Source organism: Salmo salar, chromosome 16 (assembly GCF_965601325.2).
Source record: "Salmo salar chromosome 16, fSalSal1, whole genome shotgun sequence".
Classification (NCBI taxonomy): Eukaryota; Metazoa; Chordata; class Actinopteri; order Salmoniformes; family Salmonidae; genus Salmo; species Salmo salar.
This window is the reverse complement of record NC_138306.1, coordinates 48,395,300-48,417,866: the sequence shown is the minus strand read 5'-3', so window position 1 is coordinate 48,417,866 and position 22,567 is coordinate 48,395,300. Positions and strand designations below refer to the sequence as shown.

The following is a 22,567-nucleotide window of genomic DNA, read 5'->3' as shown; positions in this document are numbered from 1 at the left end:
TGGCAAGTGACAGGCTGGTCCAGAGAGCTCTCGCCAGCTTGTAGTCCTAAAAACTGGAAATTATTTTACCTCTGGTTTGTTCAACCATTGCTATGGGCAAAATGAATGGGAAAAGAATAGGGTATTGCGATAAACGCAAAAATTAGGTTTGAGGTTAACCCAGGCTGAGGAGATCTTATTTGTTTTGTTCTGAGATAATATCAGTCAGTTAACATGATCTTTATAAATGTTGATGGATTTATGTGCTTTATCTGCTTTTGTTATTACATAAATGCTTCAAAATTAACAAAAAGTGACATTAGCTGATTAAGATTATCCCATAGAACAAAACATATAGCATCTCCTAAGCCTGTGTTTACCACAGACCTTATTTTCGGCGTTTATCCAAAAACATGAATTTTCCCATAGGCTTTGTTCAAAAAGACTCCATTACTATTGCACTCTATTGTTTTGGACTGTGACAATGAAAGGGATGTTCTTTGATGTGTTACTTTGATGTGTTTCAAGTATTAGCTGTTGTTATTTGTTTTAGTGTAGTTCTTCGTCTGTGAAGGCTGTAGTTATTTGTTTGTTTGTAAAGGCGGCAGTTGTTTGTCTGTGAAGGCTGTAGTTATTTGTTTTGTCTGTGAAGGCTGTAGTTATTTGTTTGTTTGTAAAGGCGGCAGTTGTTTGTCTGTGAAGGCTGTAGTTATTTGTTTGTCTGTGAAGGCTGTAGTTATTTGTTTGTCTGTGAAGGCTGTAGTTATTTGTTTGTCTGTGAAGGCTTTTGTTATTTGTTTGTCTGTAAAGACTGTAGTTATTTGTTTGTCTGTAAAGGCTGTAGTTATTTGTTTGTCTGTAAAGGCTGTAGTTATTTGTTTGTCTGTGAAATCTGTAGTTATTTGTTTGTCTGTGAAGGCTGTAGTTATTTGTTTGTCTGTGAAGGCTGTAGTTATTTTTTTGTCTGTGAAGGCTGTTGTTATTTGTTTGTCTGTAAAGGCTGTAGTTATTTGTTTGTCTGTAAAGGCTGTAGTTATTTGTTTGTCTGTGAAGGCTGTAGTTATTTGTTTGTCTGTAAAGGCTGTAGTTATTTGTTTGTCTGCGACTACTGTAATTGATAGTTTTTTTCTGTAATTGCGGAGTATACATTACCGTTCAAAAGTTTGGGGTCACTTAGAAATGTCCTTGTTTTTGAAAGAAAAGCACATTTTTTATCCATTAAAATAACATAAAATTGATCAGAAATACAGTGTAGACATTGTTAATGTTGTAAATGACTATTGTAGATGGAAACGGCTGATTTTTTATGGAATATCTACATAGGCGTACAGAGGCCCATTATCAGGAACCATCACTCCTGTGTTCCAACAGCACGTTGTATTAGCTAATCCAAGTTTATCATTTTAAAAGGCTAATTGATCATTAGAAAACCCTTTTGCAATTATGTTAGCACAGCTGAAAACTGTTGTTCTGATTAAAGAAGCAATAAAACTGGCCTTCTTTAGACTAGTTGAGTATCTGGAGCATCAGCATTTGTGGGTTCGATTACAGGCTCAAAATGGCCAGAAACAAAGACCTTTCTTCTGAAACTCGTCAGTCTATTCTTGTTCTGAGAAATTAAGGCTATTCCATGCGAGAAATTGCCAAGAAACTGAAGATCTCGTACAAGGGCGTAGTACACAGCGTACTACGCCCTTCACAGAACAGCGCAAACTGTCTCTAACCAGAATAGAAAGAGGAGTGCGAGGCCCCAGTGCACAACTGAGCAAGAGGACAAGTACATTAGAGTGTCTAGTTTGAGAAACATACACCTCATAAGTCCTCAACTGGCAGCTTCATTAAATAGCACCCACAAAACACCAGTCTCAACGTCAACAGTAAAGAGGTGACTCCTGGATGCTGGCCTTCTAGGCAGACCTAAAGGCTGCCTAGAAGGCCCCCCCCCCCCCCCCCCCCCGCACCTTGAGAATGGCAGCTACCGTCTCTTGCGAGGCAGACCTCATGTCATCTCCGTTGACAGAGATAATCTGGTCCCCCTGCATCAGCCGGCCATCCAGCTCGGCGGCGCCCCCTTTCACCACGTCCGAGATGAACACCCCAGTGCCGTTCCTACCATATAAATAAAATACTTGATTAATTCCTATGGCTACGTACGCTCAAAATGGATCTCATCCTTGCCATCGGAAGGAGAGTGTGTAGGTAACCAAAGCACACTACTGACAACAAATCCCAGGTAAGAGTGTAGCAAATAGCGACAGCATAGATCCCCTTACATGTCTTGCTGGTTCACATTAAACTCCCTGATACTGGTAAAACTTCTGTTATGAAGACACAATGAATGTGTGTGTGTGTGTGTGTGTGTGTGTGAGTTGCTACTGTACCTCTTGCCGACGATACTGAGGCCCAGGCCACGGCCGGCCTTTTTCTGCAGTTCCACACTGAACACATCTAGGTTCTCCTGGTCGCGGTACCTCGCCTCGTCCCGCAGAACCTTAAGACACACCTTGGCCGGGGTCTGCCTTAGGGCTGTGATGGCGTCCTCATGGGCCACGTTACGCAGGTCCACACCATTTACCTGGATGGTTGGGTGTGTGCACACACACACACACACACACACACACACACACACACACACACACACACACACACACACACGCCTCTCTAGCCACTAGTGAAGGAAATGTATAATTCCAGTAGAGGGAGACATTGGCTAAATTGAGTGCACTGAGGAACATGACATGACAATGTGACGTAAGATATGAGGTTATAAGAGGTGCAGAGTCAACTGAGATCTTTCTATTTTTCTTCTCTATTGCACAGTTATCAGACCTGTTAGACAGGGTGAGGCGAGAGAGGTAGAGAGAGAGAGAGAGATAAAGAAAGAGAATTTCAATTGGCTATATTAAAACTGTTTAATTTGATCCTGAGTGTAGGTTATTTCCCTGACATCTGGAATCAAGGACTCATAACCCCAATATATTTAAGAACGGAGACAAATTTGACCCTAACAATTACAGAAGCATTTTTGTGAACAGTAACCTGGGGAAGGTTTTCTGTAGTATTATCAATGTAAGAGTTCTAAACTTCCTTAATAAGCACAATGTTTTGAGTAAAAGCCAAATTGGATTTATACCAAAACATCACACGACCGATCATATTTACACCCTACACACCCTGATAGATAAACATGTCCACCAAAATAATACCAAAATATACGCTTGCTTTATCGACTTCCAAAAAGCATTTGATTCTATTTGGCATACAGGACTGTTCTACAAAGTTATTGAAAGTGGTGTAGGGGGTAAAATATATGACATAATTAAATCAATGTATACTGGCAATACGTGCAACATTAAAATTGGCAAAAAAAAAACGGAATTCTTTAACCAGGGGTGGGGCCTTCGTCAGGGTTGCAATCTGAGCCCTGCACTCCTCAATATTTACATCAACGAATTGGCCAGTATTCTAGAAAAATCCTCAGCCCCTGGTGTTAGTCTCCACAATTCAGATGTTAAATGCCTGCTCTTCGCAGATAACCTGTGTGCCTGCTGTCACCCACAGCACATGGCCTACAGCAGAGCCTGGACCTGCTAGAGCAGTACTGCCAGACCTGGGCCCTGGCAGTACACCCCCACACCACATGGCCTACAGCAGAGCCTGGACCTGCTAGAGCAGTACTGTCAGACCTGGGCCCTGGCAGTAAACCCCCACAGCACATGGCCTACAGCAGAGCCTGGACCTGCTAGAGCAGTACTGTCAGACCTGGACCCTGGCAGTAAACCCCCACAGCACATGGCCTACAGCAGAGCCTGGACCTGCTAGAGCAGTACTGCCAGACCTGGGCCCTGGCAGTAAACCCCCACAGCACATGGCCTACAGCAGAGCCTGGACCTGCTAGAGCAGTACTGCCAGACCTGGGCCCTGGCAGTAAACCCCCACAGCACATGGCCTACAGCAGAGCCTGGACCTGCTAGAGCAGTACTGCCAGACCTGGGCCCTGGCAGTAAACCCCCACAGCACATGGCCTACAGTAGAGCCTGGACCTGCTAGAGCAGTACTGCCAGACCTGGGCCCTGGCAGTAAACCCCCACAGCACATGGCCTACAGCAGAGCCTGGACCTGCTAGAGCAGTACTGCCAGACCTGGGCCCTGGCAGTAAACCCCCACAGCACATGGCCTACAGCAGAGCCTGGACCTGCTAGAGCAGTACTGCCAGACCTGGGCCCTGGCAGTAAACCCCCACAGCACATGGTCTACAGCAGAGCCTGGACCTGCTAGAGCAGTACTGCCAGACCTGGGCCCTGGCAGTAAACCCCCACAGCACCTGGCCTACAGCAGAGCCTGGACCTGCTAGAGCAGTACTGCCAGACCTGGGCCCTGGCAGGAAACTCCAACAAGACTAAAATAACGATTTTCCAGAGAAGATCCAGATCTCAGGGAATTAGACCAAAGTTCTCAATTGGTACAAAATATATAGAATACTGCACACACTACAATTACTTAGGTTTAAAAATAAGCTCAACTGGACACCTTAATGAGGCAGTGAATGAACTGAGAGAGAAAGCACGCAGGGCATTCTACACCCTTAAAAAGCAAATTCAAATTGAAATACCTATTAAAATTTGGCTAAAACGAATTGAATATGTCATTGAACCAATTGCACTTTATGGCAGTGAGGTGTGGGATCCACTTGCAAAACAAGATTTCATCAAATGGGACAAACTACAAACAATGCATGCAGAGCAGAATTAGGCAAAAAAAAACTCAAAATAGAGCAATTACGTTTTGGAAAAATCTAAAATACTGTGACCCCCTCTCATATCATTACCAAGCCCTGCAATGCCAAGAGCTGATCAAAGAAAAGAGTCCCCTCATCCAGCTGGTCCTGGGGCTGAGTTCACAAACCTGTTCTACTAACACACTGAAACCTCAGGACCAGAACATCCAATCAATCAGAATAAACCAAATTACAACAGAGTCAAAACAAAACTACATTGCTTATTGGGAAACACAAGCACAACACAAAGCAAAATGCAGTGCTATCTGGCCCTAAATCGACAGTACACCGTGGCTGAATATTTGACCATGGTTACTGATCAAAACCTTAGAAAAACCTTGACAAAGTACAGGCTCAGTGAGCACAGCCTTGCCATTGAGAAGGGTAGACACAGGAAAACCTGGCTCCCTGTAGAGGAAAGGCTGTGCAACCACTGCACAACAGCAGAACCTGAGACGGAGCTGCATTTCCTGAAAAAATGTCAAAAATATAAAACAATTAGAGAGTGTCATTTCCCCAAATTTGAAACCCTTATTCAAGGTTTCAAAGACCTCTCTGATGAGAATAGGCTACCCGTCCTGTTGGGGGAGGACGCAGAGAGCTGTGTGTTGGCAGCGCACTACATTGCTGCCTGCCATAAGTTGAGGGACAGTGTCTGACAGACCAATAAACCTGCACATGTCCTCTACTGTATGATTATTGTTATTGTTGAATATATGGTTATTTTGACCCTTGGTTATTGTTGTTACTGTTGTCCCGTTGACAATATTTGATTCTCATTTTTTATTTATTTTTATATTGTAAATATCCAAAATAAGCTTTGGCAATATGTATATTGTTACGTCATGCCAATAAAGCGAATTGAATTGAATTGAATTGAATTGAATTGAGAGAGAGAGAGAGAAAAAGCTAACCTAAGATGTGATAGATGGGAGTAATAATACATATTAATACAAATTAATAATACATATTTTTTTCCAATCTTCAGTTGTCTCTTCTTCCCTATTAACAGGCCTGAAAACTGCTTACTTAATTGAGAATGTAGAGCATTTGAAAGATACTGAAAGGTCGGTGGTTTGAATCCCTGAGCCGACTATGTGAAAAATCTGTTGATGTGTCCTTGAGCAAGGCACTTAACCCTGATTGTCTCCTGTAAGTCACTGGATAAAAGCATCTGCTAACTGACTAAAATGTAAAATAAGTGTGGGAGAGAGAGAGAGAGAGAGAGAGAGAGAGAGAGAGAGAGAGAGAGAGAGAGAGAGAGAGAGAGAGAGAGAGAGAGAGACAGAGACAGAGAGAGAGAGAGAGAGAGAGAGAGAGAGACAGAGAGAGAGTGAGAGAGAGAGTGAGAGGGAAGGAGAGAGAGAGCGAGAGAGAGGGAAGGAGAGAGAGAGAGAGAGGGAAGGAGAGAGAGAGAGAGAGAGAGAGAGAAAGAGAGAGGGAAGGAAGGAGAGAGGGAGAGAAAATCCACGCCTTTACCTGGAATTTAGGTTTGCGCCAGAAGTTCCCCAAATATAGCCTGTAGGATAGAACTCAGGAGATTCCCCCTAACACTCCAAGTTGTAATCCAGAATACTATCATCATAAGGCTTTCCTATACAAACACCACAACACAGTGACCGTTCAGAGCAACTGGACAAAAAGCACCAGCTAAATTCAACAATTTAACAATCAATAACAAAAATCTAACAAATAGAAATCTCTATCTAAAATTCATACACTAATTTAATCACAAACTTCAATATTATCAAATTCTAAACAGATATCAAATTATCACAACACCTCGTCAAAATTTCTATCAAAAACATAAACAATGTACAGACTGAGTGACCATAGACTGGCAATAGAGACAGGATGCCATAAAAAAAAACATGGACGGCGAGAGAAGAAAGACATTGTAAGCATTGTGGGTCAGGTGAAGTACAGCAGCACTTCCTGATCCACTGCTTCAAATATGCTTAAATCAGCGGTATTTATCTCATTAAATTTGAAGAACGTATTGCAGGATTTATTAAACTGCCTGTTGAGGATAATTTCTAGGAGAAACCATGGAGACAGCAGACCTTGCTACAGACTATGTCCTGGTCTGTCTGTCACACTATAAGACAGAATAGTAGACGTTACTACAGACTATGTCCTGGTCTGTCTGTCACACTATAAGACAGAATAGTAGACCTTACTACAGACTATGTCCTGGTCTGTCTGTCACACTATAAGACAGAATAGTAGACGTTACTACAGACTATGTCCTGGTCTGTCTGTCACACTATAAGACAGAATAGTAGACCTTACTACAGACTATGTCCTGGTCTGTCTGTCACACTATAAGACAGAATAGTAGACCTTACTACAGAGTATGTCCTGGTCTGTCTGTCACACTATAAGACAGAATAGTAGACCTTACTACAGACTATGTCCTGGTCTGTCTGTCACACTATAAGACAGAATAGTAGACGTTACTACAGACTATGTCCTGGTCTGTCTGTCACACTATAAGACAGAATAGTAGACCTTACTACAGAGTATGTCCTGGTCTGTCTGTCACACTATAAGACAGAATAGTAGACCTTACTACAGAGTATGTCCTGGTCTGTCTGTCACACTATAAGACAGAATAGTAGACCTTACTACAGACTATGTCCTGGTCTGTCACACTATAAGACTGAATAGTAGACCTTACTACAGACTATGTCCTGGTCTGTCTGTCACACTATAAGACAGAATAGTAGACCTTACTACAGACTATGTCCTGGTCTGTCACACTATAAGACAGAATAGTAGACCTTACTACAGACTTTGTCCTGGTCTGTCTGTCACACTATAAGACAGAATAGTAGACCTTACTACAGAGTATGTCCTGGTCTGTCTGTCACACTATAAGACAGAATAGTAGACCTAACTACAGAGTATGTCCTGGTCTGTCTGTCACACTATAAGACAGAATAGTAGACCTTACTACAGAGTATGTCCTGGTCTGTCTGTCACACTATAAGACAGAATAGTAGACCTTACTACAGACTATGTCCTGGTCTGTCTGTCACACTATAAGACAGAATAGTAGACCTTACTACAGAGTATGTCCTGGTCTGTCTGTCACACTATAAGACAGAATAGTAGACCTAACTACAGAGTATGTCCACACTGTTTATCCTTTTATAGAACTCCAATTCCACCCTAAGGAGCACAGAGACCATTCCATTAAATAATAGTAAAGGGTCTGACTCTGTTCCTCCTTGCTAGCCAACTAGCCAACTTTGCCTGAGCAAACAGAAAATTAAACCACACACATTTGGCCTTTTCCTTATTTGAATACCTGTATCCCATTATAAACATCCCAACAGTAAAAACCACCCCCAATCTCTCACACAGACATTCCAAAAGAGACATTAATGGCATTAACCTGGCGCACACAGAAAACACATGATGCACTGTTTCACTCATAACACAGAAAGGACACCCCTGTCCGACTCCCGGGTCAACCCGTGCCAACCAGCTGCTAGTGGCCAGGGCTCCATGTAGAGCCCTCCACTGGAGGTCCCCTGACCTCTTTGGTACTGGGGGTTTGTAGAGCCCCCTCTATCTAAAACCCACCATACTCTCCTCCCCACATACTCCCTGCCACTGATGTACCTTCACTCCCGTTAGGCTCCTAATGTTCCTTACCTTAATACAGAGGTTGTAGAGGGCTTTACCCCCCCCCCCCCCAAAACTCGGAGTGTTCAAATCTAACAGTCCTCCAGGCCCCCTTGCCAGTCCCCAGTCTCTGCCGTCACCTGCAGTGGCACCTCCCCCTTCAGCTACTCAAACACCCCCCCTTACTGGCTCAGACTTCCCCCAGTGCCTCCTGGACTTCCCCCAGGAATCTCTCCAGCAGCCTGAGAGATGTTAGTCCTGTTTGTTGTGCCAGGACTTCCGGGGTTTTCCACCCCTCCTCCACCAGCAGCCACAGATCACCAAGCCTTAGTAAACCCGATGCCATCAGTCGCCTCTGCAGGATGGCCAACTGAACCGATCTCAAAAGGATGGCTGGGTTGTGGAAGATAGGCTCCTCCCACAGCCCAAGCTCCACACCCCCTTCTCGTGTGGGCTTAGAGGCTGCCAGGCCCTCAGCACCGCAGGTTGTTGATTGTCAGCACCCTTCCTCTACATGACACTTGGGACAGGAGCCACCTCCACCTGGCCAGTCTTGACACCACTGCCTGTGACATCCCCTCACAGTTCTTCCTGGCCCACCTCTCCGAACCCAGGTACACCCCCAACACTTTAAGCCCTTCAACACCCCAACTGCAAACCCCCTGGAAGCAGAGGGGGGGGGGCCCTATCCCCCAATGCCCCACATAACAAGATAACTCTTGTCCCAGTTCACCTTAGCTGACAAAGCTTCCTCGTACACCTTCAGACTAGTCTCTAGTGCCTGCATATCCTGCCCAACCCTGACCTTCACAGAAACATAATCTGCATAAACTGACACTGCTATGCCTGTCAACACACCCATGCCTGTCCAGCGCACTCCCTGCACTCCCTGCAGGCCCAAAAAAGTCTCAATGGCATCCTTGTCTAATACCTCACCCAGACTGGCCTACTGAGCCCCCCTCCCACCTTGACCATACATGAAGCTCCAGCATACAACATCTTCACACAGGCCAAAAACCTCTATAGACCACATGTCTGGTCTATAGAGTCCAGATGTCTGCTCTATAGAGTCCACATGTCTGCTCTATAGAGTCCAGATGTCTGCTCTATAGAGTCCAGATGTCTACTCTATAGAGTCCAGATGTCTACTCTATAGAGTCCACATGTCTGCTTTATAGAGTCCAGATGTCTGCTCTATAGAGTCCAGATGTCTGCTTTATAGAGTCCACATGTCTGCTCTATAGAGTCCACATGTCTGCTCTATAGAGTCCACATGTCTGCTCTATAGAGTCCACATGTCTGCTCTATAGAGTCCACATGTCTGCTCTATAGAGTCCACATGTCTGCTTTATAGAGTCCAGATGTCTGCTCTATAGAGTCCAGATGTCTGCTCTATAGAGTCCAGATGTCTGCTCTATAGAGTCCACATGTCTGCTCTATAGAGTCCACATGTCTGCTTTATAGAGTCCAGATGTCTGCTCTATAGAGTCCACATGTCTGCTTTATAGAGTCCACATGTCTACTCTATAGAGTCCACATGTCTGCTCTATAGAGTCCACATGTCTGCTTTATAGAGTCCAGATGTCTGCTCTATAGAGTCCACATGTCTGCTCTATAGAGTCCACATGTCTGCTCTATAGTCCACATGTCTGCTCTATAGAGTCCACATGTCTGCTCTATAGAGTCCAGATGTCTGCTCTATAGAGTCCAGATGTCTGCTCTATAGAGTCCACATGTCTGCTTTATAGAGTCCAGATGTCTGCTCTATAGAGTCCACATGTCTGCTCTATAGAGTCCACATGTCTGCTCTATAGAGTCCAGATGTCTGCTCTATAGAGTCCAGATGTCTGCTCTATAGAGTCCACATGTCTGCTCTATAGAGTCCACATGTCTGCTCTATAGAGTCCACATGTCTGCTCTATAGAGTCCACATGTCTGCTCTATAGAGTCCAGATGTCTGCTCTATAGAGTCCAGATGTCTGCTTTATAGAGTCCAGATGTCTGCTTTATAGAGTCCAGATGTCTGCTCTATAGAGTCCAGATGTCTGCTTTATAGAGTCCAGATGTCTGCTCTATAGAGTCCAGATGTCTGCTTTATAGAGTCCAGATGTCTGCTCTATAGAGTCCAGATGTCTGCTTTATAGAGTCCAGATGTCTGCTCTATAGAGTCCAGATGTCTGCTTTATAGAGTCCAGATGTCTGCTCTATAGAGTCCACATGTCTGCTCTATAGAGTCCACATGTCTGCTCTACAGAGCCCAGATGTCTGCTCTACAGAGTCCAGATGGGACTTCAATCTGTTAGCGAGGACCTTGGCAAATATCTTGTAGTCCGCACAGAGAAATGCCACAGGCCTCCAGTTCTTAAGTTCACATAAGTCCCCTTTCTGGGCAGGAGAATCAGAACCGCCCGACGACACCTCATCGGCAATTCTCCTACCCTGACGCACTCAGGCAAAGGAAGTCCAGTCCAATTATTCCCCAGAATGTTTATAAAACTCAACTGGGAGTCCATCTATCCCCGGTGCAGGGCTGGGGGACATCAGAGTTACGGCCTCTGCCAGTTCATGGGACAACAGGGAAATGTCTATTTCATCCCTCTGTGCCAGAGAGAGCTTAGGGAGTTCTGCAAACAAAACCTGAGCATACATATGATCACACTGTTCTGCCCTATACAACTCAGTATAAAACTCCACATCTCCCCCACCACAGAGGTCACCCGCCCATCTGACAGCCGTAGACAATGCATACCCTTGACTTCACCGCTCTGTCTTTCCAAATCAAAGAAGAAGGAGCTGGGAGCATCCATCTACTTGAGCATGGAGAACCTAGCTCTTACAAGTGCTCCCTTTGCCTTAACCTGGAAAACACTGCCCAGGTCCCTACGTAATTAGGCTGAATTAGCCTGGAGGCCTACACTGCCTTGCCCCACCATCTCTACCTCCATCTCACTAATACTACACTCAAGTTCCCCCAATACTCTCCTAGCCTCTGAGGATGAGAGCTGTATACTGTTGACAGAAAAGCCAAATTTGTACTTTTCCCACATCCCACCATTGACTCAGAGACTCATACTCCTCTCTTTGCTGCCCCCACCTTTATCAAAACGTCTGGAAACCTGAGCAAAAGGTGGCATCTTGTAAGAGCCTTACATTAAACTTCTAATAGGATGCCTGGGAGGACCTGGTGAAATAGACAGCCGAGCCATGGTTACGTGGTGATCTGAAAACCCCACCGGGAGAATAGAAGCGCTCAACAGCATATTGCTCTGATTCCTGGACATGTAAAACCGATCGAGTCGGGTTGCATTCACCCTAGCCCCAAAGAACTTCACCCATGTATAGTGTCTTGTGTTGGGATGTCTAGTTCTCCAAACATCCACTAGGTCAAGAGTAACAAGAAGAGGAAGAGTAACAAATAATAAAAGAGCAGCAGTAAATAACAATAGTGGGGCTATATACAGGGTGTTACGGTACAGAGTCAATGTGGAGGTTATATACAGGGTGTTACGGTACAGAGTCAATGTGGAGGTTATATACAGGGTGTTACGGTACAGAGTCAATGTGGAGGCTATATAGAGGGTGTTACAGTACAGAGTCAATGTGGAGGCTATATACAGGGTGTTACGGTACAGAGTCAATGTGGAGGCTATATACAGGGTGTTACGGTACAGAGTCAATGTGGAGGCTATATACAGGGTGTTACGGTACAGAGTGAATATGGAGGCTATATACAGGGGGTACCAGTAAAGAGTTAATGTGGAGGCTATATACAGGGTGTTATGGTACAGAGTCAATGTGTCAATGTGTGGGGGCACCGGTGTCGAGTTAGTTGAGGTAATTATGTACATGCAGGTAGGGTTATTAAAGTGGCTATGCATAGATAATAATAGAGAGTAGCAGCAGAGTAAGGGGTGTGGGGGGGTGGGGGTGCAAATAGTCTGGGTAGCCAATTGATTAGCTGTTCAGGAGTCTTATGGCTTGGGGGTAGAAGCTGTTTAGAAGCCTCTTGAACAAACTGAGTTTAGAAGCATCTCTGGCACCATTTATATTAAGCGAGCCTACCCGAAGAGTCTCCATAAGAAGTGGGGAAAAAGACAGCAAAGAAAGAGACCAATAGCAAAGCTCAAAAAGACCCAGTGCCAGAAAGAAACTATTCATCTAAATAGCAGCTGAAGGTTGACCCTTACACACGGTTGTGACCCACTTCCTCAACCTAAATTGCTTCCTGGGTGAGAGGACACCATGCCCCTCATTTTTAATAGTATGTTGTACTGATCTTACAAACTTTCCCAGATCTAAAAAAAAAGCTTAAAGTTCAACCTTCTTTTTCCCTTTAGTCTCACTCAGGAACCTTGACAGTTCCCTCACTGTGTACTTTGACACCTCTGCCTGACTGGCTGTCAGCTCTGGACCCACTGAGGAGGAGCCTGAAAAGAAAGCCTCCTCATCGTCCTCTTCCTCAAACTCACATTCCTCTTCCTCGTCTCCATCTGCCATCCTGACCACCTGCCCATTCTCCCTACTCGGGGCCTCCCCCCCAGCACACAGCAAAGGTTCCCCTCCCAACTATTTCTTCTCCCCCTTATTCCTCTTCCGCTTGACACTCTCCTCCACCCCCTAGTCGCTTCCCCTTCCCCACTACACTCTCCTCATCCACTAGCATAGCCTGACTAGACCCAGCCTCATCTACACCACCACCATCTATAACATGACTAGACCCAGCCTCATCTACACCACCATCTATAGCCTGACTAGACCCAGTCTCATCTACACCACCATCTATAACATGACTAGACCCAGCCTCATCTACACCACCATCTATAACCTGACTAGACCCAGCCTCATCTACACCACCATCTGTAACATGACTAGACCCAGCCTCATCTACACCACCATCTACAACCTGACTAGACCCAGCCTCATCTACACCACCATCTATAGCCTGACTAGACCCAGCCTCATCTACACCACCATCTATAGCCTGACTAGACCCAGCCTCATCTACACCACCATCCATAGCATGACTAGACCCAGCCTCATCTACACCACCATCTATAACATGACTAGACCCAGCCTCATCTACACCACCATCTATAGCCTGACCAGACCCAGGCTCATCTACACCACCATCTATAACATGACTAGACCCAGGCTCATCTACACCACCATCTATAACATGACTAGACCCAGCCTCATCTACACCACCATCTATAACCTGACTAGACCCAGCCTCATTAACACCACCATCTATAACCTGACTAGACCCGGCCTCATCTACACCACCATCTATAACCTGACTAGACCCAGCCTCATCTACACCACCATCCATAGCCTGACTAGACCCAGTCTCATCTACACCACCATCTATAACATGACTAGACCCAGCCTCATCTACACCACCATCTATAGCCTGACTAGACCCAGCCTCATCTACACCACCACCATCTATAACATGACTAGACCCAGCCTCATCTACACCACCATCTATAACATGACTAGACCCAGCCTCATCTACACCACCATCTATAACATGACTAGACCCAGCCTCATCTACACCACCACCATCTATAACATGACTAGACCCAGCCTCATCTACACCACCATCTATAACATGACTAGACCCAGCCTCATCTACACCACCATCTATAACCTGACTAGACCCAGCCTCATCTACACCACCATCTATAGCCTGACTAGACCCAGCCTCATCTACACCACCATCTATAACATGACTAGACCCAGCCTCATCTACACCACCATCTATAGCCTGACTAGACCCAGCCTCATCTACACCACCATCTATAGCCTGACTAGACCCAGCCTCTGCTGCCTGTGTCTCATGGCCCCCTGCACATTTACCTCGATTTCCCCCACTGGCGCTTGTATCCTCACCTTGCCTACGGCCTTTATGTGGGCACGCAAAGCTCTCGTGCCCCAAATCCCCACACTCAAAACACAGCAGACTATCTGTGCCGGCAAACCCTGCGTAGAGCCCGTCCCCATGCCTCACTTTAAAGTGCACATTTAACTGTTGCTCATTGTAGTTCAGAAACATGAACACTTGCCTCCAGAACGAAACAACATGCTTAACGGCATCTGCCTGAAAACCTGCCAACAGTACACGAAAACCTCTAGCAAACTTACCAAAAGTAACTTACCAAAACGACTCAGCTCTTTCCTGATTTGATCATCTGTAATAAACGGAGACATATTCGCAACTACAATCCTTGTCAAAGGCCTCAACAGGGGAGAAATCGGCACAAACACATCCCTTACCAATATTCCACTAGCAATCAGCCTACCCACTAAATGTACTCTTTCATGAACACCACCACAGCTTTGTTCATTCTGGAAGCAGAATGTATAAATTCAGCTCCTACCTGTTCACCGACCGCGAGCAGAACCTCCTCCACCTTAACTCCATTCTCAGGAACACACCTGAATCCATGTCGTATCGACAGCGTCTCAGCTAGGCTGAGAAGCCATTGCGCACACCACACCATTCAATCCCCAGGAAACTAAAACTCTGTCCTCTTTCTCCCTAACTTTGAACGAAAACAGCGGGTACCGTTAAACTAACAGTGCGTTAACCCTCCACCATATAAAATACAAATTGAAAGAAAAGACCAAGAAAATAAGTAAGGACAGAGCCCCCCACACAGCCTCTCAAATACAAAACACTCCCAGCATGCACTGAGAGAGAGAGAGAGAGAGAGAGAGACTAACCTCCAGGATCTGATCTCCAGCCCAGAGTCGTCCATCGCGTGCCGCCGCCCCCTCCTCATATACCTCATGGATCACAATGGCATCCTTGAGAGAGATGGAGAGAAAGAGAGCGAGAGAGAGAAAGAGAGCGAGAGAGACTTGACTTTTTGTCTTACTTTAATGAGACATCCTCATTACATTAAAACCACCACAAACACCTGTCACCCCCTTCTCATACACCTCATGGATCACTAGACAGAGAGAGAGAGAGTGAGTAGAGAGAGTAGAGAGAGAGAGAAAGAGTGTGAGAGAGAAAGAGTGTGAGAGAGAGAGAGAGAGAAAGAGAGAGAAAGATAAGAGTGTAAGAGAGAGAGAGAGTGAGAGAGAGTGTAAGAGAGAGAGTGTAAGAGACAGAGAGAGAGAGAAAGAGAGAGATAGTGTAAGAGAGAGAGAGAGAGAGTATAAGAGAGAGTGTGAGAGAGAGAGTGTAAGAGAGAGAGAGAGTGTAAGAAAGAGAAAGCTAGGCTACTTTGCAGTGTGCCTGTGGTTCTCAACTCTGGCTGAGACGGAGACAAGTTGACGTAACCTGTCAAGGTCAACATGGTCGCCCCTGAGCAAGGCTAGCAGTCTTACCAGCTGAGTGTCTTTTCCCCCTACGATGCTGAGACCCAGGCCAGAGCGACCCTTGGCGATCTCTATGATTATCTCCTGGCCTGGAACGATAGGGCATGTGGCTGGGTCTACAGCATAGAGAGAGGAAGGAGATAGGGAGAAGAGAGATTTTGTTATCAAACCTCAATGCAAGTGTTTATGTTGTTGGGTGTCCTCTTTATAATGAATATTATGGAATATACTATATAATACACATTATGGCCTTCTATCTCAAGGCTATCAGACTGTTAAATATCCATCACTAGCACAGAGAGGCTGCTGCCTACATACAGACTTGAAATCATTGGCTACTTTCATAAATTTAACACTATTCACTTTAATAATGTCACTTTAATAATGTTTACATATCTTGCATTACTCCTCTCATATGTATATACTGTATTCTATTCTATGCTATCTATTGCATCTTTGTCTATGCCGCTCTGAAATTGCTCATCCATATATTTATATGTTCTTATTCCATTCCTTTACTTAGATTTGTGTGTATTAGGTAGTTGTTGTGGAATTGTTAGATATTACTTGTTAGAACTAGAAGCACAAGCATTTCTCTACACTCGCAATAACATCTGCTAAACATGTGTATGTGACCAATAACATTTGATTTGATTCACAACTTTCTGCACAAATAATTGAATAGATAAAATAAGACAGATGAGTAAAATGGTCAGTTCTTCCCCAGTGAGCACAAGACGTTGAAAATACATATTTTCAACATCTTGTGCTCTTAGGGTCCCTAATGTAGCCCTGTAAATGGCCTGCTGGTTGTGAGTGTGGCTCCATACCTTTGTTGCAGGACTCAAAGTCTGGGCTGGTGCAGGAGGAAGGCAGGGAAGAGGCATTGGGGGGCACCAGCCCCCCTTTCACAGAGCTCACCACAGGCAGCTTACAGGAGAGCCGACAGGTTTTGTACAGGAGAGCAGTCTGCACACACACACACACACACACACACACACACACACACACACACACACACACACACACACACACACACACACACACACACACACACACACACACACACACACACACACACACACACACACACACACACACACACACACTTTAAATACTTTATTTGAATCCACCAATCAAATTGACAAAAAAAGGATGCAACCATTTTAAAGGTCCTGTATGCATGCCACTCAAAGGTATAGAAAGCACCTCCTTCTCCAAACAGCTAGGCTGCCCACGACAGCTGAAACAGAGCGGTACCTAGCCAACTGGTCTCCTTCTCCAAACAGCTAGGCTGCCCACGACAGCTGAAACAGAGCGGTACCTAGCCAACTGGTCTCCTTCTCCAAACAGCTAGGCTGCCCACGACAGCTGAAACAGAGCAGTACCTAGCCAACTGGTCTCCTTCTCCAAACAGCTAGGCTGCCCACGACAGCTGAAACAGAGCAGTACCTAGCCAACTGGTCTCCTTCTCCAAACAGCTAGGCTGCCCACGACAGCTGAAACAGAGCAGTACCTAGCCAACTGGTCTCCTTCTCCAAACAGCTAGGCTGCCCACGACAGCTGAAACAGAGCGGTACCTAGCCAACTGGTCTCCTTCTCCAAACAGCTAGGCTGCCCACGACAGCTGAAACAGAGCGGTACCTAGCCAACTGGTCTCCTTCTCCAAACAGCTAGGCTGCCCACGACAGCTGAAACAGAGCGGTACCTAGCCAACTGGTCTCCTTCTCCAAACAGCTAGGCTGCCCACGACAGCTGAAACAGAGCAGTACCTAGCCAACTGGTCTCCTTCTCCAAACAGCTAGGCTGCCCACGACAGCTGAAACAGAGCGGTACCTAGCCAACTGGTCTCCTTCTCCAATCAGCTAGGCTGCCCACGACAGTTGAAACAGAGCAGTACCTAGCCAATGGCTTTGCCCTAGTTTTTATCAGGCCGGCTGTCTAGAGGCCACACACTGCAAGCCTGTGAATGTGGCCGAGACTGCCAAATATCAGCACCACCAGCTTGCACCTAAACCCGAGGATGTCCCAGCATGCCACGAGGGGCTGGTACTGAAGCAGCTTCTCTGCAAAGGCCTTGTCCACGTAGCCGTCCAATGAGCAGCCCACTTCCAAAATGAGCCCCTCCCCCCACAACAACAATATCTGGTGTATTTGACACACAGGAAAACACATCATCATCAACATCAAACCAACTTCCCCTTACACAAGAATGTTTGTGCATCCACTTGTCTCGCTCGCTGGCTATCAGGTTGATAAGGTGACCATGTCTAGCAATGTATAAATCCTTGTATGAACAGCAGCCATTCACAACATGGACAATGGACTCCATTACATTTGACTCATGTAGAATACAGAATGGGTCATGGTTTGCAGGGTACCAGAGTGCTAGATGATATTTTGTTGGGAGAACTTGCAGCCTCGCCTTAACAGTAAAGGTGAGAATGTCCTCGCCAATGGCACCATTCTGGTACATGGCATGGGAAACAGAGTGGTCAGCACAGTCCAGAGCAGAGAGTTTCCCCTGCAACCTCAGGCCGGTCCAGTGTTACAGTAGCTGGGAGACAGAGTGGACATCACAGTCCAGAACAGAGAGTTTCCCCTGCAGCCTCAGGCCAGTCCAGTGTTACAGTAGCTGGGAGACAGAGTGGACATCACAGTCCAGAGCAGAGAGTTTCCCCTGCAGCCTCAGGCCAGTCCAGTGTTACAGTAGCTGCTTCCGTCTGATACCGAGGAGTGTTGGCCTGGATGTAGGATGAGATGTACCATCATGGGTGACAGAAGCCTCCACAACAACACCACAATCTGACCACAACTGCATCAGAGGCAGTCACCGTCTCAGTTTGCCTATCAGTCCGTGTCCATCTGAGCTCCACTCCAGTCTGATTACACAGGTCGTTGAGGTCCGGCCAGTCTGACCAGACACCAAAGCCCGCAGCACGAGTGTCCAATATTCCATTTGCCTTCCTCCTGAAGCCCAGGAAGTTGTCCTCAGTGTCCCTGGCCAGTGGAACCTCCCTCCTCCATAGGTCCAGAAGGAGGCTCTGACTAACTCCTTAACTGTCACATCGTCACTGTTGAGCATGTTCAACAGGTGAGTCTGTCTGGCAGCACTGTAAATCCACTCAATATTCGGGACACCTAAACGCCCCTCTCTTTGGCTCAGGAAGACAACGTCACGTGTGGTGTGTGTGTGTTTAAGCATAACCACTTTCTCACCACCTGAACAGTTCTGTTATTCATTTCCCCCAGAACCTTCTGTGGGAGAGGCACATTTGTAAGCAGATGTTGAATCTTTACTAGGACCACCTCTCTCACAGCTTCTAGCTTCATGACCACAGGCAGAGGGGAAATGTCAATCATATCAAGCCTGGTTGAATACTCATGAACGAGCTCCTCAACTTGTTCCGCTCACTCGCCAGCAACATTAAACTTATGTCCAAGATAACTAGATGTATCGTGATGAGAGTAAACTCTAATTGGTTTATTCGTTAGTGTAAATGTTGGGGGTTTATCAGTTCTAGACTTGTACCAGCGGTTACCTCTGCTACGTCTTTTACAGAACACAGCACATTCACTGTCTTTCACTTCCAGCCCAGACCATTTCAAAAAGTCATCTGCGAGAGAGCATGTCGTTGACAGTATGGTCCTCTCTGGAGGAGATGTGAACGTCCTCAGCACAGCCCTGTACTGGGTTCAGTGACCACACATGGGCTGGGGAACACTGGTATTTCAGCCACTGGTTGATGGATGAAGTTCACAGCACTCCATGGGCAGACGGTTTTATGCCAACCCTGAGTGGGATTGGTTCTGTCAGCTGCTTCACAAACACACACACGCACGCACACACACACACACACACACACACACACACACACGCGCACGCACATGCACACACACACACACACACACACACACACCACACACACACACACACACACACACACACACACACACACACACACACACACATGCGCACACTAACGGCAAAACACAACAGAAACATAAATATTATCCAGATCTTTGTCTTTGAAATAGTTGTGAATAACTGAATAATGCATATTAAACACAAGTTGTCTAATACTATGAGCTCATTCTGATTCATTCTACCTTCCACAGTGGATTCCATTGCACTACATGGAGTGCTGTTAGGTATACAGGTAACCCAAATCCACTGTGATGCTCACCTGCTCCAGGGGGGCCTTGGCAGCCGGCACAGTCACACTCTCTGAAGACTCAGCCTCGTTCTCTGAGGCCTTCTGCAGAGAGCACAAACAAGAGGTACAAGCATGAACACACACAACACACACCACAACACACAACACAACACACAACACAACACACGCGCACACAAGACACACGCACACACACAACACACACATACACACACACTAGGTCAGAAGAATACCGGTCACAGGTTTGAATTCATCGCCCTGGAAAACTTCAAAAGGAAAGCGCATTTGTTGGGGGTTTGTAGTGTCTGCCTGGTGTTCATGTTGGGGGTTTGTAGTGTCTGCCTGGTGTTCATGTTGGGGGTTTGTAGTGTCTGCCTGGTGTTCATGTTGGGGGTTTGTAGTGTCTGCCTGGTGTTCATGTTGGGGGTTTGTAGTGTCTGCCTGGTGTTCATGTTGGGGGTTTGTAGTGTCTGCCTGGTGTTCATGTTGGGGGTTTGCAGTGTCGCCTGGTGTTCATGTTGGGGGTTTGTAGTGTCTGCCTGGTGTTCATGTTGGGGGTTTGTAGTGTCTGCCTGGTGTTCATGTTGGGGGTTTGCAGTGTCGCCTGGTGTTCATGTTGGGGGTTTTAAGTTGCTCAACTCATTTAGACCTGAGAAACAAAGTCAGTAAACAACTCAGTGGCTTGTTGCCTGGATACAGAGAGAGGCTCTCAGGCTGGTAGGGATGTGTAGGGTGCAAAGAGGAAGTAACACATGGGCTTTCTGTCAGATGACCTTTGAGGAAGTCTCTCGGAGGATCTTGAGTGTTGCTTCTCTGGACACAAGCTCTGTAGCTGTGCTCCCACTGGACCCAACACTGGACTTCACCTGTGTGTGTGTGTGTGTGTGTGTGTGTGTGTGTGTGTGTGTGTGTGTGTGTGTGTGTGTGTGTGTGTGTGTGTGTGTGTGTGTGTGTGTGTGTGTGTGTGTGTGTGTGTGTGTGAGTGAGAGAGAGTGGGGGAGAGAGAGAGTGAGTGTGAGCGCGAGTGTGAGCGAGAGACAGAGAGAGAGACAGAGAGAGCGAGCGAGAGAGGGAGAGACAGAGAGAGGGAGACAGAGACAGAGACAGAGACGGTGCAATAAAGAGAGAGAAAGAAAGACAGTGGGAGAGAAATACAAGTCAGAGCAACAGAATTGTCAGACACTTAGCAGAAAATGTATTAAGAAGACAGCTAGACGGAACACTTCAATCCAACATCAGGTTCCTATTTAGAAAGTACATGTAGCAAAACGTAGCAAAATGTAGCAAAACAGAAAAATAAAACAAGCGTTTCTTATTGGACAAGTCCAAGTAGTCCCTCCCTGTTTCTGTCAGTTTTCTTAGGACAGGTAACAGAGCGAGGAGAGGGGGAGTGGAGCCTCTTACCTCGCTGATGGAGATGGAGGCCTCCAGGGGTCCCCTGCTGAGGGCCAGGCTCTCTGGGGTTTGAGACTTCTCTGTGGGGCCCAGGGTTGCTACTGCTGCTGGTTTGGGGGGATGGGTCTGGGATAACAATAATGATGATGATTGTGATGATGAATGTGGTGATGATAACATTGAGTCAACACATTCAAAATAGAAGGTTGTCAAATGCACTGCCATTCCTTCCTATTCAGTTAATTTCTCCAGATAAGTGCACTGATCAGATATGTGCCCCCACCCCAAAAAAAAAAAAAATGCATGTTTTGGTTAAGAAGGGTCCATTTTGGACTAAGGGCCGACAATTCCAGATAGATTTCAGATATTGTTTTCTTGCATTTGGAGGTGCGTTTGTGTTTAGGCCTGAGCAGATGCTTTCGCATAAGGTCATGGCTAGTGCCCTGCTCCATCAGCTTTTGAATGACCATTCGGTCATAGGAGAGTGTGTGTGTGTGTGTGTGTGTGTGTGTGTGTGTGTGTGTGTGTGTGTGTGTGTGTGTGTGTGTGTGTGTGTGTGTGTGTGTGTGTGTGTGTGTGTGGAGAGAGAGAATAGGACTCACTTCAGTGGAGGAGAGGACAGCAGGAGGGTTTGGAAAGGGGGGAACGGCCATCTGGTTGATAGCATCTTCATTCCTATAGGAAGGGACAGGGGGAAGGAGAAAAAGAGGAGAGGAGAGAGAGAGGGGGATAAAGAGAGAGATAGAGGGATAGAGAGAGAGATAGAGGGATAGAGTTAGAGAGGGATAGAGAGGGATAGATAGGTATAGAGAGAGAGAGCGAGAGAGAGAAGGATAGAGAGAGAGAGGGATAGAGAGAGAGATGGAGGGATAGAGAGGGAGAGATAGAGGAATAGAGAGATAGAGAGAGAGGGATAGAGGGATAGAGTGAGAGAGAGGGAGAGAGAGGGATAGAGAGAGAGAGGGAGAGATAGAGGCAGAGGGAGAGAGAGATAGTGGGAGAGAGAGAGAGAGAGAGAGAGAAGGGAGAGAGAGAGAGAGAGAGAGCGAGAAGGGAGAGAGAGAGAGAGAGAGAGAGAAAGCACTATCAATAGAATTGCATTAGCAGTAATCAATGGTGTGGAACGTGTGACGCGCAGACAGCCGAGGTTAATGGCAGTATTTCCTCCTGTGTATCTGAGCGTGATATTAGCGATGACTGTGCGTGTGTGCGTGTGTGCGTGTGTGCGTGTGTGCGTGTGTGTGTGTGTGTGTGTGTGTGTGTGTGTGTGTGTGTGTGT

General features: G+C 46.2%; 1 protein-coding gene across 1 annotated transcript in view; it reads right to left on the bottom strand.

The window, feature by feature from the left end:
* The window catches only part of LOC106574043 (multiple PDZ domain protein), a 136,010-nt gene that overhangs the window by 19,664 nt on the left and 93,779 nt on the right, over positions 1-22,567 (bottom strand). The window contains exons 5-11 of the mRNA XM_082962396.1: positions 21,891-21,963; positions 21,298-21,414; positions 20,127-20,151; positions 15,728-15,834; positions 15,116-15,199; positions 2,361-2,647; positions 1,941-2,088 (exon numbers count right to left, since the gene is read on the bottom strand). Of these exons, the coding sequence (XP_082818522.1) occupies positions 1,941-2,088; positions 2,361-2,647; positions 15,116-15,199; positions 15,728-15,834; positions 20,127-20,151; positions 21,298-21,414; positions 21,891-21,963 (841 nt within the window). The remainder of the gene's footprint in view (positions 1-1,940; positions 2,089-2,360; positions 2,648-15,115; positions 15,200-15,727; positions 15,835-20,126; positions 20,152-21,297; positions 21,415-21,890; positions 21,964-22,567) is intronic.